General features: G+C 41.3%; 1 protein-coding gene across 1 annotated transcript; it reads left to right on the top strand.

The window, feature by feature from the left end:
* Positions 1–684: 684 nt before the first annotated feature.
* On the top strand, positions 685–17,821 carry LOC143619881 (steroid 5-alpha-reductase DET2-like). The gene is made up of 2 exons (XM_077091706.1): positions 685–999; positions 17,342–17,821. Exons 1-2 carry the CDS (start codon positions 685–687, stop codon positions 17,810–17,812), a joined length of 786 nt encoding a protein of 261 aa, XP_076947821.1. The 3' UTR covers positions 17,813–17,821.
* The last annotated feature ends 1,371 nt before the right edge of the window (positions 17,822–19,192 follow it).

The following is a 19,192-nucleotide window of genomic DNA, read 5'->3' as shown; positions in this document are numbered from 1 at the left end:
ATATAAAGTTAACTAGATAGTTATAGACAATTATCAAGTTTGAATTCATTATTTTATTGTTATTATTATTTTTCCGAGCCATGGTTATCGTCTAAATGAGTTTATGCTTAGCTATATATATCAAGTCATGATTAAGACTATAACTCTATAATCAACTTTTGTGTTATGCATATTCTTGGGTGATAGAATTTGAAAGTTTATTCCAAAATAAAATCATTTTTTACTTAAATACCATTATATCAATTCCCCACCTTGAGAATGAGTGTAAAATGAGTCGTGTGATCCAAAATTTTCATACAACTCAAAAACTCAAAAAAATAAAATAAAATAAAATAATAATGTGTGAACACGTCGACCTAAACATGAAACAAATTTTCACGGGTGAGCATGACAATTTACAAATTTATATTCATTAAAAACTTTTTGGTGTTTGTCATAGAGAATTTATATATGGTTGTCAACGTGCCACCAATACACCCCGCCTGCCTTCCTTATCTCCCTTTACACACATATGACATACCAACAAAAATATAACAAATTTGATTTTGGTTTCACTTTCAACCACCCTCACAATATCTATATCTCTCTCTCTCTATATATATATACGCACACAGGCTGCAGTGTTACATCTTAAATATTATTCCATCTAGCTATAACTTTCACCAGAAACCAAAGCGATCCAACATGAAGATACCGGTGTTAGAGAAGGTGATGTTTAGTGAACCATCAGTCTGGGTCACAGCCACGACAGTGGTAACATTAATATCAACTCTTTACTTAGGTTTTGCTGAGATACTCGGTAATCATCTCCAATATTCCAAATTTACAAACTCCAACAAACCATCGGCTAAGATCTCAAGCAAAGTAGGCATGTTGACACTTTACACGCCCTCGTTTCTTGCTGGACTTGCTTCCTTCTTCGTATTCCCTGGCGGTGATCTCAGATTCTTTCTTCTTAAATTTGCTGTCACGTTTCATTTCTTCAAAAGGGATTTAGAGGTAATTAACTAATCGTTCTTAATCCTGATTATTTGTTTTTTTATATAGATTTTTATACAAATTTTATTTGATAATTATATAGATGTTTTTATATCAATCAATATCTGATTATTAGAATATCTGTGTCGAAGCATGAAATGAATCTGACCTGATCTATGACGATGTTTCCACGGTTTTTCGAGATGAACGAACCACGTCTTGATCTTCTTCTTCGGCTGCTTGAGACCTGCAATGGTTTTTCGGGGGTGTGGAGGTGACTGCTAAGAAATCCTGAGGAATCTCTTGTTTACAGACACAAAAAGTGGTGGTGGCTCTTATTGAGCATGACCCTTTAATAAGGAGGTGGAGACCTCCTTATATAGAGAGTCTCATGGCCACCATCATGGTACCCTAATGGGCCTAGCCCAGTTAGGGTTACCTCCACAAAACCCCCTCAGCCCAATAACATTGTATTAGTCCATATAATAAAATAAGTCAAACATAATAAATTTAGGGTCGTAAAACCGGGTTTAGTACCATACCCCTACAAGCCCCCCAAAGTCCAGTGTTGCTCCTGGACGCGCAAGCGTCTAGGTGGAGCGCTGGACTTTATGAGGTGTGTTAGGCTATGAGGCGGTTTTTTCCCTGTTCTTTGGCCTTGTCTTTATTGTCTTTGAGTTTTGGGAGGTTTTCTTCATGATGGTGACGAGCTGTAAAAATAAAGAAGCCTGCGCGCGAGGCGACTTATGGATCTTATGAGAATAATGAAGCCTGCGCGCGTGGCGTCTTACGAGCTATAAGAATAATAAAGCTTGCGCGCGAGGCGTCTTACGAGCTATAAGAATGATAAAGCTTGCGCGCGAGGCGTCTTACGAGCTATGAGAATAATAACAGCTTGCGCGCGAGGCGTCTTATGAGCTGTATGAATAATAACAGCTTGCGCGCGAGGCGTCTTATGAGTTGTATGAATAATAAAGCTTGCGCGCGTAGCGTCTTACGAGCTATAAGAATAATAGCAGCTTGCGCGCGAGGCGTCTTATGAGCTGTGTGAATAATAAAAGCTTGCGCGCGAGGCGTCTTACGAGCTATCAGAATAATAACAGCTTGCGCGCGAGGCGTCTTATGAGCTATGAGAATAATAACAGCTTGCGCGCGAGGCGTCTTATGAGCTGTATGAATAATAAAAGCTTGCGCGTGAGGCGTCTTACGAGCTATAAGAATAATAACAGCTTGCGCACGAGGCGTCTTATGAGCTGTAATAATAGTGGAGCCTGCGCGTGAGGCGGCTTACGAGCTATAAGAATAATAACAGCTTGCGCGCGAGGCGTCTTACGAGCTGTATGAATAATAAAAGCTTGCGCGCGTGACGTCTTACGAGCTATAAGAATAATAGCAGCTTGCGCGCGAGGCGTCTTATGAGCTGTGTGAATAATAACAGCTTGCGCGCGAGGCGTCTTACGAGCTATGAGAATAATAACAGCTTGCGCGCGAGGCGTCTTATGAGCTATGAGAATAATAACAGCTTGCACGCGAGGCGTCTTAGGAGCTGTATGAATAATAAAAGCTTGCGCATGAGACGTCTTACGAGCTATAAGAATAATAACAGCTTGCGCGCGAGACGTCTTATTGTGACAATCGTCAATTTCAGGTTAACCTCGTTAACTCAACTCCGTAAATTCGAACTTTAAGATCGTTGAATCTATAACGCACACTTCATTACATTTAAACTAGGGTTTAAATGACGCTTAACACTTACTACATGTGTAGTCTTTCGGGATTTGCACCGAAACGCAAACGAGTTGACGCAAGCGATTGATAAATAAACGACAAACGTCAAAACACTAATTATGTGATTATTATGTGTTAGGTATATGTGTGTTACTTGATTGTTATGTGGAATGTTAAACAAGAAACAAGAACTAATTAGTTTAGGCTAGAGATGTAACACTTGAAAGATTAGGGACTAGAATGTAACTTGATTATCTATAAATATAACCTTAACACTAAACCCTAACTTATTATTATAAACCTACAACTCTAATCGGCCCTCCCCTTGCTCTTCTTGGCTGCCGTCCACTTTCACACACATATACGCCATCAATTCAAGCCTTTGATTGAAGAACTAAGTGCTAGGAAGGTATATTTGATCATCCTTTACCTTCTTGTTGTTTGATTTTGATGTTTAATGGGTTAATTAAAAACCCTAGGCAGCCGATTTTCATGAGTATGTATGAGTTAACATGATGGTTGTTAAATTCATGATGATTGATAACTAGTATTGATGTTGTTGCTTGATTGATTGTTGTCCTTGATTTGAATTAGAACACAAACCCTAATCTTGTATGTATGGTGTGATTGATATGCATGGATAGTAGTTATAGTGTCTAGAGGGTTATATGGATGCATGATAGTTCATAGATTGTTATTATGTTGAGTTTTGATGTGAACAGATTCTGGACAGAATATATATACGATGTTTAACTGACTGTAACGAAGTGTAAACGTGAAAATTGATTGAGATTGTGGGTACTGCAGTAAACTAGGTTGAGTCTAGTTTCTATAAAGTATAAATTCGTAATTTTTGGATAAGTGGAAGTATACTTTTATGATTTTACAAAAATGTGATGCAAAGCTGAGCTGTTAGACCTGCTGTTAGGTTATGTTGTAAATATTATATCTCATGAACTACGAGACCAATTGGGTTGATTCCACTTCTGGAAGTTGACTCACTGAGTTAGGAACCAAACCCAAGTGGTCTTGCATTTATTGGATTTTTCGTTTAACGGGAATTTCAAATAACATTCTGTTGCGCATGAATCTGACTGATATGAGTTTACTGTAGTGTTTTGATCATTATGAGCAATCTATATGGAATAAAAATAAGATAAAATATGTTCTGGAAACCTAAGATATGTATGCTTCTGTGGTAATTTTTGGTGAATTAATTGAGACGTTATAATCGGTAAACTAGTGCAATCTTTCAAGTAGAAATTCTGTCATAACGAAACTAGCTGCTGAGTTGTATAGGAATGCATGAAATATGATAGTTTTTATATAATTGTTGTATTTTGACCAAAATACCCTTGCGGGGAATAGTTGCTAGTTGATTGCCATGAATTGACCAAATTGCCCTTATGGGGAATAATTGCTAATAAGTATGTTATTAATACATGATACGAAAGTAATTGCTCACCCACGTATCGTATCACAATTGTACTTGTTTAAGTCACACACGATTCACAAACGAAACACGAAATCTGTTACGTGCATAGGTATTATGTGCTGAGTCTAGAGACTCGTTAAACGTTCCGATACTTAGAAAAATCTCTTTGTTATTTTAGAACGCTAGAGAGTTTTCTACGACGCGCATCACTTGGTGATCTAGATCGGATATTCTTCGCAAACAGTGAGTTCACTTACCCCACTCTTAAACTGCTTTCAAACATTTTTCAATTGGGGGAGATAACATACTCCGATAAACATATTTTCTGAGATAAACGCATATGAAAGATTTTGTTATAAATTATATATCACTTGTAAAGGCTAAGCGGCATACGTAACATTTGAAGTCCCACACATCGGACCGGTTAATATTTGGAATAGCGAGTCACTTTTGGGTAGTACTACTGGGTTTGACAAACCCCACCCGACGCTAAGCTCAACTGGAGGTTGAGTGGGTGTAAATTTTGGCTAACACTTACCATGGTCTGGAGGACCTGGTGACGGGCACTTGATAAACAGTCAGCTTCGGTCGCGAACCACTTAGCGATACTTGTTGTATAGATTAGTTACCTATCGATATATAATTTGACATAACACTATCTGGTAATGCAAAACACTTAAACGCTGTAACGTGGTTACACACTTAAACGCTGTAACGTAGTTACACACTCAAACGCTGTAACGTGGTTACACACTCAAACGCTGTAACGTGGTTACACACTCAAACGTCGTAACGGGGTTACGCAACATTTAAACGTCGTAACGAGGTTACGCAAAACGCTAAACGATTTATCTTATTTTACTTGTGAACTCACCAACCTTGTGTTGACACTTTTAGTATGTTATTCTCAGGTAGCCGAGGCGGGCGCGCGGTTTAGGAGCATGCATTAATGAAAACACTTTTATTCTGCAAACTTAATTTTAACAGTTACATTTGGTTTTAAGTCGTCCTGCGTGACGCAACTTTTGAATTAAGGTTTTACGCTTCCGCATTTACTTTCATTTAAACGTTTTTCTTTGGTTTGGTTATAACTAATGAATCCGATCCTGCCAGTTCACACCCTCTGACGGTAAAACTCCGTTAGTGGATTTTGAGGGTGTGACAGATTGGTATCAGAGCCATTGGTTATAGCGAACTAGAAACTGCATGCATACTAGACTATAACCGCGACGACCCATTAGTTATAATGATATGCACTGCATAGGTTTGTGTAGTCTTGAAATCTTATTTCCTTATCTCCTTCACTCATACGCGCGCATATACACGGCTTACCTGTAGAAATGTCGACGCCACCCTCATCATCATCCGATTCGATGACGCATGCTCACGGGAAGGAACCGCAGTTACCTACTGCCTCGCCACCCCGTGTAGTCCCGGAACTCGAAGCTCCTACACCGAAGAGGTACCGCCTATCCGGAGGCTAGTATGACAACGACGTTAGCTGGGAGTGGTACCCCAACATGATCAGACGTATGGTCTACCGTGAACAAGTTCCCCCATTGCCTCACCCGAACCACCCTGCTTACCCTAACACCCTACCACTTATAACCGAACCTGTAGAGCGAGTTCTCGCAGCTATCGTTTCTTGTTTGGAGCGTGATGTGGGTTACATGCGCTACACGAGAGAAAATGTTTCCAGACTGTTTAAAGACGGAACCGAGACTCAGGAGGAGATTGCCCGCATGGCAGCGGCAATGAAAGATATGCAAGGGGCTAGTGATCAACAAATGAAGGTTATGATGAAGAAGATCCCGAAGAGGAGCCTGAGGAGAAACCTGAGGAAGATCCCGAGGAGGAACCCGAAGAGGAACCGGAGGAAGAACCGGCTGAGCCAGAGGCACACTCGGATGTGTCCTCAGGCGACGACATCTCGGGATGATAATACCTAGATGGCTGGAAGAAACGCTGGACACGGACGTGGTAACATCAGCATGACTGCAGCTGAACTCCAAACTCTGCTGAATGACCATGTGGCGGCCGCTTTAGCCGCACACGTTCAGAATCAAACTGGGGGTCCAAATGGAACATGTACCTTCAAGAACTACCTTGACTGCAAGCCCAGTACGTTTAAGGGCACTGAGGGAGCTATAGGCTTCCTGCGTTGGGCTGAGAAGGCCGAGTCGGCCTTTGAGATGTGTAACTGTCCCCCTGCCAGTAGGGTCAAATTCGCTGCTGGGACACTTGAGGATTCCGCCCTCACTTGGTGGAATTCGAACGTTCAGATCCTTGGATTGGAACTGGCTAACGCGATGAACTGGGAGGAGTTCAAAAACATGATGCGAGAGGAGTACTGTCCGAGGGAAGAAATTTCGAAGTTAGAGTCGGAGTTTTGGTCGTTGAAAATGGTGGGTTCAGAGATTGAAGCCTACACTACTCGTTCGCACGAGTTGGCAGTGATGTGTCCGCGGATGGTGGATCCGCCGAGCAAGAGGATAGAAATGTACATTGATGGGTTAGCACCACAGATTCAGGGTATGGTGACGTCTTCCAGACCAGCCACGATCCAACAAGCGATCCGTTTGGCTCACAAACTGACGGATCAGGCTGTGACCCAGGGTGCGTTACCACCGAGGGGTTCGACTGTTAAAGCCCGTGACAACCCGAGTAATGACCACGTCAGCAACAGTAACAACAACAGCAACCCGAACAGCGGGAAGAGAAAGTTTGACAACACCAGATCTTCATCCTCAAACCTCCCACCGCAACACCACTACCGTAAGCCCGAATTTACTCGGAGTTTCAACACTCAGAATCACAACAACAACAACAACAACAACGGTAGCGGGCAGGTTTCGAGCGGATATGCTGGGAAATATCCAAAGTGCAACAGGTGCAACTTTCATCATGTTGGTCAGTGTGACCGTGTCAAGTGTCAAAGATGCGGAAAGATAGGTCACCAAGCGAAGGAATGTAGAGAAGACCTTGCGGCGAAGGGTGCTCCTAAGCCACCGATGACGACTAAGGGATGTTTTGAATGTGGACAGGAAGGTCATTTCCGGAAGGATTGCCCAAGCTGAAACATAATGACAACAATGGGGGCAATGGAAGTGGCAGTAACGGTGGAGGAAATGGCAAAGGAAGAGCGTTTGTGATTGGATCGGGTCAAGCCCGCAGAGATCCGCATGTGGTGTCTGGTAAGTTCCCCGTAAACGATTGTTTTGCTTCTGTTTTGTTTGACACTGGAGCTGATAGGAGTTTTGTGTCAAAGGCCTTTAGCCAACTTTTAAACCTTACTCCAACCCCGTTAGACGCTAAGTTTCCTGTTGAATTAGCTAACGGTAAAACTATTATAACAACTCATATATTTGCGGGATGTAAGTTGAAACTGTCAGGTCATGTCTTTGACATCGACCTTATTCCTTTTACGCTTAGTAGTTTCGATGTCGTTGTCGGCATGGACTGGTTATCCGAGAACCGAGCGGAGATTATATGCCATGATAAGATAGTCCATATTACCACCCCTTCCGGCGAGATCATTTCGGTCCGAGGCGAGAGAAGCGGCATGACCACCAGCGTCATTACCCTTATGAAGGCACAGAAGTATTTACGAAAGGGTCATCCGGCAATTTTGGCGCAGATTGTTGAGAAACCCGCGGAGGAGAAACGAATTGAAGACATACCGGTTGTGCGAGACTTCCCGGAAGTTTTCCCGGAGGATTTGCCTGGACTCCCTCCTATTCGTCAAGTCGAATTCCAAATCGAGTTGACACCCGGTGCAGCACCCATAGCACGAGCCCCGTATCGGCTCGCACCGGCGGAACTTCAGGAGTTGTCCACCCAGTTGCAAGATTTGTTGGATAAAGGTTTTATCCGACCTAGCTCATCGCCATGGGGAGCCCCTGTCTTGTTTGTCCGAAAGAAAGACGGGACTTTCCGAATGTGCATCGACTACCGGGAGTTGAACAAGATGACGGTCAAGAACCGTTATCCTTTACCCCGAATTGATGATTTCTTTGACCAGCTTCAGGGATCGAGTTACTACTCGAAGATCGATCTACGATCCGGTTATCACCAGCTGAGAGTGCGCGAAGAAGATATTTCAAAAACGGCTTTCAGAACACGGTATGGTCACTACGAGTTTTCGGTTATGCCTTTTGGCCTAACCAACGCACCAGCCGTATTTATGGATCTCATGAATCGAGTATGCAAGGCGTACCTCGACAAGTTCGTGATTGTTTTCATTGATGATATTCTCGTCTACTCCAAGAATGAGACTGACCACGAAGAGCACTTAAGGATAATTCTGGAACTGCTGAAGAAGGAACAACTGTATGCTAAACTCTCGAAATGTGAATTTTGGCTTCGCGAGGTTCACTTTTTAGGACATGTGATCAACGAGAATGGTATCCATGTCGATCCCGGTAAGGTAGAGGCCATCAAAAACTGGGAAGCACCTAAGACTCCGACTGAGGTGCGACAATTCCTAGGACTGGCCGGCTACTATCGGCGTTTCATCGAGGGATTTTCAAAGATTGCTCAACCCCTCACCGCTTTGACTCACAAGGGCACTAAGTACAACTGGGGTGACGCGCAAGAATCCGCTTTTCAACTGTTGAAAACCAAGCTTTGTAGCGCCCCTATTTTAGCTCTCCCCGAGGGAACGGAAAACTTTGAGGTACACTGTGACGCATCTATACAAGGTCTCGGTTGTGTGCTGATGCAACTCGAGAAGGTTATAGCCTACGCCTCTAGACAACTACGGGTTCACGAGAAGAACTACACGACCCACGATTTGAAACTCGGAGCTGTAGTGTTTGCTCTTAAGATATGGAGGCATTACTTGTACGGTACCAAGTTTACCATTTACACCGACCACAAGAGTCTCCAACATATCTACGATCAGAAGGAGCTGAACATGCGACAGCGTCGTTGGGTCGAGCTGCTTAAAGATTATGATTGTGCCATCAAGTACCACCCTGGCAAGGCCAATGTGGTGGCCGACGCCCACAGCAGGAAAGAAACAGATAAACCCAGACGAGTGAGAGCATTGCAACTCACGATTCATGCCACCTTACCCGATCAGATTCGCGATGCGCAACTGGAAGCTTTGAAAGATGATAATCTTCCATCGGAACTCATGCGGGGCATGAGCAAGTAACTTGAAACCAGATCGGACGGGGTCCGATATTTTGAGAACCGGATTTGGGTTCCACGATACGGAGAGTTGAGAACTCTAGTGATGGACGAAGCTCACAAGTCCCGATATTCTATCCACCCTGGCTCAGATAAAATGTATCATGATTTAAAGGAACTTTACTGGTGGCCGAACATGAAAGCCGACATTGCCACCTACGTGAGCAAATGCTTGACTTGTGCCAGAGTCAAGATAGAATACCAGAAACAATCTGGTCTACTGCAACAACCGGAACTCCCAATGTGGAAATGGGAACACATCTCAATGGACTTTATTACGGGTTTGCCTAAAACACCGACGGGATGCGATACCATCTGGGTGATCGTTGACCGGTTGACTAAATCGGCGCACTTCCTAGCGATTAAGGAAACAGACAAAATGGAAAGACTGACTCGTGTCTACATGAAGGAAGTAGTGTCGAGACACGGAGTGCCTGCCTCGATCATTTTCGATCGAGATTCTCGTTTTACCTCACACTTTTGGAAGTCGCTGCAAAGCGCACTGGGCACACGTCTCGATATGAGTACCGCATACCATCCTCAGACGGATGGGCAAAGTGAACGGACTATTCAGACCCTGGAGGATATGTTGCGTGCATGCGTCTTAGATTTCGGAAAAAGTTGGGAACCCCACTTACCCTTGGTAGAGTTTTCGTATAATAACAGCTACCACGCAAGTATTAAGGCAGCACCGTTTGAAGCGCTGTACGGACGGAAGTGTCGATCACCACTCTGCTGGGCAGAGGTGGGTGATAGCCAAATCACTGGTCCGGAACTGGTACTCGAAACCTCGGAAAAGATCGTTCAAATCCGAAATCGCATGGCAGCAGCACGAGATCGCCAAAAGAGTTACGCCGACAAGCGCCGAAAACCTCTCGAATTTCAAGTAAACGATCGGGTGTTACTCAAAGTCTCACCTTGGAAAGGTGTGGTTCGCTTTGGTAAGCGAAACAAACTCAACCCACGGTATGTTGGTCCGTACCGGATAACTGAGCGCATTGGTCCGGTGGCGTACCGACTGGACCTACCAACAGAACTCAGTGGCGTACACGATGTATTCCACGTTTCAAATTTGAAGAAATGCCTATCTAATGAAACCCAAGTAGTCCCTTTGGAGGAACTACAAGTTGATGAACAGTTACGGTTCATTGAGGAACCAGTCGAGGTTTTGGATTGGGAAACCAAAATGCTCAAACACAGCAAAATTCCAATCGTTAAGGTTCGTTGGAACTCGAGACGTGGACCGGAGTTCACGTGGGAACGCGAGGATCAAATGATGAAAAAGTATCCTCACCTTTTTGAAGGGCTAACCAAACACCGGAAACCGCGAAACCCGGCAAACCGTCAAACATCACCGGAGGTATGAACTAAATTTCGGGACGAAATTTCTTTCTACTAGGGGATGATATGACAAACTGAAAATTTTTCTTACTTTTTCAGACACTCATCACGACTTGACTCAAATTTTCGGGACGGAAATTCTTTAACATGGGAATGATGTGACAATCGTCAATTTCAGGTTAACCTCGTTAACTCAACTCCGTAAATTCGAACTTTAAGATCGTTGAATCTATAACGCACACTTCATTACATTTAAACTAGGGTTTAAATGACGCTTAACACTTACTACATGTGTAGTCTTTCGGGATTTGCACCGAAACGCAAACGAGTTGACGCAAGCGATTGATAAATAAACGACAAACGTCAAAACACTAATTATGTGATTATTATGTGTTAGGTATATGTGTGTTACTTGATTGTTATGTGGAATGTTAAACAAGAAACAAGAACTAATTAGTTTAGGCTAGAGATGTAACACTTGAAAGATTAGGGACTAGAATGTAACTTGATTATCTATAAATATAACCTTAACACTAAACCCTAACTTATTATTATAAACCTACAACTCTAATCGGCCCTCCCCTTGCTCTTCTTGGCTGCCGTCCACTTTCACACACATATACACCATCAATTCAAGCCTTTGATTGAAGAACTAAGTGCTAGGAAGGTATATTTGATCATCCTTTACCTTCTTGTTGTTTGATTTTGATGTTTAATGGGTTAATTAAAAACCCTAGGCAGCCGATTTTCATGAGTATGTATGAGTTAACATGATGGTTGTTAAATTCATGATGATTGATAACTAGTATTGATGTTGTTGCTTGATTGATTGTTGTCCTTGATTTGAATTAGAACACAAACCCTAATCTTGTATGTATGGTGTGATTGATATGCATGGATAGTAGTTATAGTGTCTAGAGGGTTATATGGATGCATGATAGTTCATAGATTGTTATTATGTTGAGTTTTTATGTGAACAGATTCTGGACAGAATATATATACGATGTTTAACTGACTGTAACGAAGTGTAAACGTGAAAATTGATTGAGATTGTGGGTACTGCAGTAAACTAGGTTGAGTCTAGTTTCTATAAAGTATAAATTCGTAATTTTTGGATAAGTGGAAGTATACTTTTATGATTTTACAAAAATGTGATGCAAAGCTGAGCTGTTAGACCTGCTGTTAGGTTATGTTGTAAATATTATATCTCATGAACTACGAGACCAATTGGGTTGGTTCCACTTCTGGAAGTTGACTCACTGAGTTAGGAACCAAACCCAAGTGGTCTTGCATTTATTGGATTTTTCGTTTAACGGGAATTTCAAATAACATTCTGTTGCGCATGAATCTGACTGATATGAGTTTACTGTAGTGTTTTGATCATTATGAGCAATCTATATGGAATAAAAATAAGATAAAATATGTTCTGGAAACCTAAGATATGTATGCTTCTGTGGTAATTTTTGGTGAATTAATTGAGACGTTATAATCGGTAAACTAGTGCAATCTTTCAAGTAGAAATTCTGTCATAACGAAACTAGCTGCTGAGTTGTATAGGAATGCATGAAATATGATAGTTTTTATATAATTGTTGTATTTTGACCAAAATACCCTTGCGGGGAATAGTTGCTAGTTGATTGCCATGAATTGACCAAATTGCCCTTATGGGGAATAATTGCTAATAAGTATGTTATTAATACATGATACGAAAGTAATTGCTCACCCACGTATCGTATCACAATTGTACTTGTTTAAGTCACACACGATTCACAAACGAAACACGAAATCTGTTACGTGCATAGGTATTATGTGCCGAGTCTAGAGACTCGTTAAACGTTCCGATACTTAGAAAAATCTCTTTGTTATTTTAGAACGCTAGAGAGTTTTCTACGACGCGCATCACTTGGTGATCTAGATCGGATATTCTTCGCAAACAGTGAGTTCACTTACCCCACTCTTAAACTGCTTTCAAACATTTTTCAATTGGGGGAGATAACATACTCCGATAAACATATTTTCTGAGATAAACGCATATGAAAGATTTTGTTATAAATTATATATCACTTGTAAAGGCTAAGCGGCATACGTAACATTTGAAGTCCCACACATCGGACCGGTTAATATTTGGAATAGCGAGTCACTTTTGGGTAGTACTACTGGGTTTGACAAACCCCACCCGACGCTAAGCTCAACTGGAGGTTGAGTGGGTGTAAATTTTGGCTAACACTTACCATGGTCTGGAGGACCTGGTGACGGGCACTTGATAAACAGTCAGCTTCGGTCGCGAACCACTTAGCGATACTTGTTGTATAGATTAGCTACCTATCGATATATAATTTGACATAACACTATCTGGTAATGCAAAACACTTAAACGCTGTAACGTGGTTACACACTTAAACGCTGTAACGTAGTTACACACTCAAACGCTGTAACGTGGTTACACACTCAAACGCTGTAACGTGGTTACACACTCAAACGTCGTAACGGGGTTACGCAACATTTAAACGTCGTAACGAGGTTACGCAAAACGCTAAACGATTTATCTTATTTTACTTGTGAACTCACCAACCTTGTGTTGACACTTTTAGTATGTTATTCTCAGGTAGCCGAGGCGGGCGCGCGGTTTAGGAGCATGCATTAATGAAAACACTTTTATTCTGCAAACTTAATTTTAACAGTTACATTTGGTTTTAAGTCGTCCTGCGTGACGCAACTTTTGAATTAAGGTTTTACGCTTCCGCATTTACTTTCATTTAAACGTTTTTCTTTGGTTTGGTTATAACTAATGAATCCGATCCTGCCAGTTCACACCCTCTGACGGTAAAACTCCGTTAGTGGATTTTGAGGGTGTGACACTTATGAGCTGTAATAATAGTGGAGCCTGCGCGTGAGGCGGCTTACGAGCTATAAGAATAATAACAGCTTGCGCGCGAGGCGTCTTACGAGCTGTATGAATAATAAAAGCTTGCGCGCGTGGCGTCTTACGAGCTATAAGAATAATAGCAGCTTGCGCGCGAGGCGTCTTATGAGCTGTGTGAATAATAAAAGCTTGCGCGCGAGGCGTCTTACGAGCTATCAGAATAATAACAGCTTGCGCGCGAGGCGTCTTACGCGCCAAACTGAATAATAACAGCTTGCGCGCGAGGCGTCTTATGAGCTGTATGAATAATAAAAGCTTGCGCGTGAGGCGTCTTACGAGCTATAAGAATAATAACAGCTTGCGCGCGAGGCGTCTTATGAGCTGTAATAATAGTGGAGCCTGCGCGTGAGGCGGCTTACGAGCTATAAGAATAATAACAGCTTCCGCGCGAGGCGTCTTACGAGCTGTATGAATAATAAAAGCTTGCGCGCGTGGCGTCTTACGAGCTGTATGAATAATAAAAGCTTGCGCGCGTGGCGTCTTACGAGCTATAAGAATAATAGTAGCATGCGCGCGAGGCGTCTTACGAGCTGTGTGAATAATAAAAGCTTGCGCGCGAGGCGTCTTACGAGCTATCAGAATAATAACAGCTTGCGCGCGAGGCGTCTTATGAGCTGTATGAATAATAAAAGCTTGCGCATGAGGCGTCTTACGAGCTATAAGAATAATAACAGCTTGCGCGCGAGGCGTCTTATGAGCTGTAATAATAGTGGAGCATGCGCGTGAGGCGGCTTACGAGCTATAAGAATAATAACAGCTTGCGCGCGAGGCGTCTTACGAGCTGTATGAATAATAAAAGCTTGCGCGCGTGGCGTCTTACGAGCTATAAGAATAATAGCAGCTTGCGCGCGAGGCGTCTTATGAGCTGTGTGAATAATAAAAGCTTGCGCGCGAGGCGTCTTACGAGCTATCAGAATAATAACAGCTTGCGCGCGATGCGTCTTATGAGCTGTAATAATAGTGGAGCTTGCGCGTGAGGCGGCTTACGAGCTACTTTATGTCCCGCGCCACGCGCAGATGTTGCATGCGCGTGCGCGTAGACTTTGGTTTTGTGTTATGCGCCACGCGCAGATGTTGCATGCGCGTGCGTGTAGGCTTTATGTCCCGCGCCACGCGCATATGTTGCATGCGCGTGCGCGTAGACTGTGATATGTGTGAGCATGTGATGCGTAAGCATGTGTAATATGCGTGAGCATATGTGATGCGTGAGCATATGGTATGAGGATTCCCAACTTTTAAGTATGGCGCGTGTCCATATGGGATATTATGAGGATTCTCAACCCTTGAGTTTGGCGCGTAGCCATATGGGATATTATGAGGATTCCCAACCTTGAAGTTTGGCGCGTAGCCATATGGGATATTATGAGGATTCCCAACCTTGAAGTTTGGCGCGTAGCCATATGGGATATTATGAGGATTCCCAACCTTGAAGTTTGGCGCGTAGCCATATGGGATATTATGAGGATTCCCAACCTTGAAGTTTGGCGCGTTGCCATATGGGATATTATGAGGATTCCCAACCTTTAAGTTTGGCGCGTGGCCATATGGGATATTATGAGGATTCCCAACCTTGAAGTTTGGCGCGTAGCCATATGGGATATTATGAGGAGGATTCCCAACCTTGAAGTTTGGCGCGTAGCCATAAGGGATATTATGAGGATTCCCAACCTTGACGTTTGGCGCGTAGCCATATGGGATATTATGAGGATTCCCAACCTTGAAGTTTGGCGCGTAGCCATATGGGATATTATGAGGATTCCCAACCTTGAAGTTTGGCGCGTAGCCATATGGGATATTATGAGGATTCCCAACCTTGATGTTTGGCGCGTTGCCATATGGGATATTATGAGGATTCCCAACCTTTAAGTTTGGCGCGTGGCCATATGGGATATTATGAGGATTCCCAACCTTGAAGTTTGGCGCGTAGCCATATGGGATATTATGAGGATTCCCAACCTTGAAGTTTGGCGCGTAGCCATATGGGATATTATGAGGATTCCCAACCTTTAAGTTTGGCGCGAGGCCTGATGCGCGCATGCACGGCGATGGAGTGGTGACTCGTGAATGCGCGTGCATGGCGGAGGTCTCTTGCGCAAAACCCAGGTGGTGGTTTCCGCGGCGGCACATGCACGGCTGCGGAGTGAGAATCCGCGGGCACGCGTACATGGCGGCGGAAGTCTGGTAATTTCTGGATCTGCAATTTTAGAGTCAGACCTGCAACTTTAGACCTAAAATCCAGGTCTGTAATCTAGATCTAGGTCTGTAAATCAGATCTAGGTAGATCTGAAGCTCGGAGCAGATTTAAAACCATCACATATCCGGAGACCTGATCATTCGAATCAGGCTGTTTCTTTTTGCACAGATCTGGAAGCCTCTTTTAGATCTATGGATCTTTTTGAGCTTTAATAGAACAAGCCTTGAAGCCTTTTTCTGTAAACTTCCAGATCTGGGTTTTTTCTGGGAGAGATCTGACAGCCGAGATGAAGATCGAAGGGTAGTTCGTTGCCGTCCCACGGATGGCGCCAATGTCGAAGCATGAAATGAATCTGACCTGATCCATGACGATGTTTCCACGGTTTTTCGAGATGAACGAACCACGTCTTGATCTTCTTCTTCGGCTGCTTGAGACCTGCAATGGTTTTTCGGGGGTGTGGAGGTGACTGCTAAGAAATCCTGAGGAATATCTTGTTTACAGACACAAAAAGTGGTGGTGGCTCTTATTGAGCATGACCCTTTAATAAGGAGGTGGAGACCTCCTTATATAGAGAGTCTCATGGCCACCATCATGGTACTCTAATGGGCCTAGCCCAGTTAGGGTTACCTCCACAAAACCCCCTCAGCCCAATAACATTGTATTAGTCCATATAATAAAATAAGTCAAACATAATAAATTTAGGGTCGTAAAACCGGGTTTAGTACCATACCCCTACAATCTGATTATTAGAATTCTTGAAATGGTCGTCTTATATGGTATTTACTAGGTATAATAGATAAGAGATTGTCATCATTTATGCATTTATATAATATATAATATTATTATCCAGATTATTTTCTTTTATTATTTTTCTTATACAACTTGCAAAAAACTCTGGGAATTAATCTGGTCAAAACTGAAATTAAATAATGCAAAATAATGACACGTTCCGGGTTGATGTATATGATATATACATGCAAGAACATGCCATTTATTTAATATATAAGGAAAAAGGATGCAAAATATATATAAAAAGAAAAATATACATACTTGTCTTTTGTTTTTACTTTTATATATGCTTACATATTTCTTTCGATACGGGTTTCAGATTTTATGTGAGTTTTCGTTTTATCTAGGTCCAGCTTAAATGATTTTCACATTTCTATTCAAAGTTGATTATTTATTAAATCTTTATTCCTTAAACATATATTGTTGTCATGGTAGTTCAAATTAATTAGACAGTTGTTTATGCAATTTTCCGTATCATTAGATGCTGGATATGACATTTGTTGTATTTTAATTGAAATTATAAGTTAATGAAATTATATTTAATTGAAATGTTATATTTAATTGAAATTATAAGTTAATGAAATTATATTTAATTGAAATTATTGATTAAATAGTATACGAAAAATAATGTGGTAATGACCAATTCAATTAATGCTAGACATCACGCAAAAGGTAAAATGATAATGACGTGTTATTATAAACATAAACGTTTCTTTATATGACTACGTATAAATTAAATAATGCGGTGTGTATATGTGTAGGTTTTGTTTGTTCACAATTATAGTGGCATTATGGCTCTAGGCTCAACCATTATCATCACACTATTTTATTTCTCTGCGGCTGCGGGTTTGATCATCGTCCAATATTTGAGCCTAGGGCTTCCAGAGCCATTAGTCGACACAAAATACATCGGTTTGATCCTTTTTATATTGGGAATCTTGGGAAACTTTTATCACCACACTCTCCTCTCGAAACTAAGGAAAAACAATGACAAAGTATACAAGATTCCTAAGGGTGGACTGTTTAATCTGGTTATTTGCCCTCATTATCTATTTGAAATCATTATATTTGTCGGGATATCACTTATTGGCCAAACACCATTGGCTTTTGCGTGCACTTTTGGAGACTCTTTGTACCTAATTGCAAGAAGTTACGCGACTAGAAAATGGTATGTAAACAAGTTTGAAGATTTTCCTAAAGAAGTTAAGTGCGTGATCCCGTATGTATTTTGAAAATTGTGCCCAGAATTATGATCATGCGTTTCTTTTTATGATGGAATTGAGACAAATTTTAATGAATAAATTGTGGTTGCTCTTTGAATAATTGGAATTGTTGGTTATATATGTATTTACGTTTGTCAGCCTTTTATGTTACTTTATTTGGTTAATAACTTATTTGATAATAAATAATACAGTCCGGTTGACATTAGGTGTAAAAGACAAATTCTTTATAAAGTAGGTTGTAACGATGTTTACATGGTAACATAAATTTAGGATATTGTCATGTCTTTCTTTTACTTTCCTTTGTCTCACTTAATGATAACATTGGCGATGATGATGAGCGGTGAAGAGAGCGATGGTCGGGAATTTCAGAAATTGCAACTTAGATAAATCAAAGAGTCGTGCGTTAACTTTCAGATTAAAAAGTATTTTAGTGGTTCTTTAAAATACTCTAATCGGATAAAGCTTTGAATGAAATCAACAACTAGGTATGGAATTCGTGAGGAAGATGAGAATTTTTTTTTAGAAATGGGTATATTTGAGTTTCCTAGTTACTTAGGGGGTTGCCTTTTATTTTTTTTAATCACAAAAATAGCGCATTAGTTTTTTAATAATTGCGAATACAAAATTTGATATAGGCGTGTAAGAGATGGTCAGAAGGTTATCAGGTGAGAAACCTTTATTTGTGTTTGACAGTGATGAATAAGGTTAATTTCGTTTGATAATGGCAAGTAAGGATGCTTATTATTAGCAGTTGGTAGTTGGTATCGACGAATAGCATTAATACCACTTGATATTGGCGAGTAAGGGAGCTTATATTACTATTGGGTTCACATCTTAAAATATGAAAACTAATTAAAAAAAGATTCAATTTGATAAGACCTTACTCCGCATGATTCTCTCAAATATGTAAAGAAAAAACAAGTTAGTTGAGTGGATAACTCTTGCCAAGCTTAATCACATCGGATATATGACTATATACAAAAGCTTGGCAAGAGTTGGTAAGGTCTTATCAATGCTAATTTTTTTTTATTAATTTGTTTTCATATTTTTAAGATGTGAACCCAATAACAATAGGTTTTATTCGATATAGTCCTGACCCAAATCAGATCCATTTGGACCAAGTTAAGCTAGTCAACCTCGTTTTACGGAAAAATGATTGAAATGAAACCGGGTTTTTATCTTGTTTGGTTTAAACTAAAAGTGATTTCAAACCAACGTACGGCTTGCTTCGTTTTCAAACGTAATTGATGAACCATCAAACCGGTTTTGATGTGCAGCTGCAATGTAATAGCTTAGGAAGTGGGCCAATGATGAGGTTTATTGGGCTCTTGAATTGTTTTTTTAATCATCAACTAATCGAAGTTTTATATAATTTACTATAAAACGATT

The sequence above is a fragment of the Bidens hawaiensis genome, unplaced genomic scaffold (assembly GCF_021521415.1).
Source record: "Bidens hawaiensis isolate Kalapana, Puna unplaced genomic scaffold, B.hawaiensis_p1.1 tig00002525_1, whole genome shotgun sequence".
Classification (NCBI taxonomy): domain Eukaryota; kingdom Viridiplantae; phylum Streptophyta; class Magnoliopsida; order Asterales; family Asteraceae; genus Bidens; species Bidens hawaiensis.
Note: the sequence above shows the minus strand (reverse complement) of the source record. Positions and strands in the feature narration are given on the sequence as shown.

Coding starts and splice junctions, on each gene's coding strand:
- LOC143619881 (XM_077091706.1), top strand. CDS start 685: ATGAAGATACCGGTGTTAGAGAAGGTGATGTTTAGTGAACCATCAGTC. Junction 1,000..17,341: donor TCTTCAAAAGGGATTTAGAG/GTAATTAACTAA, acceptor GTATATGTGTAG/GTTTTGTTTGTTCACAATTA.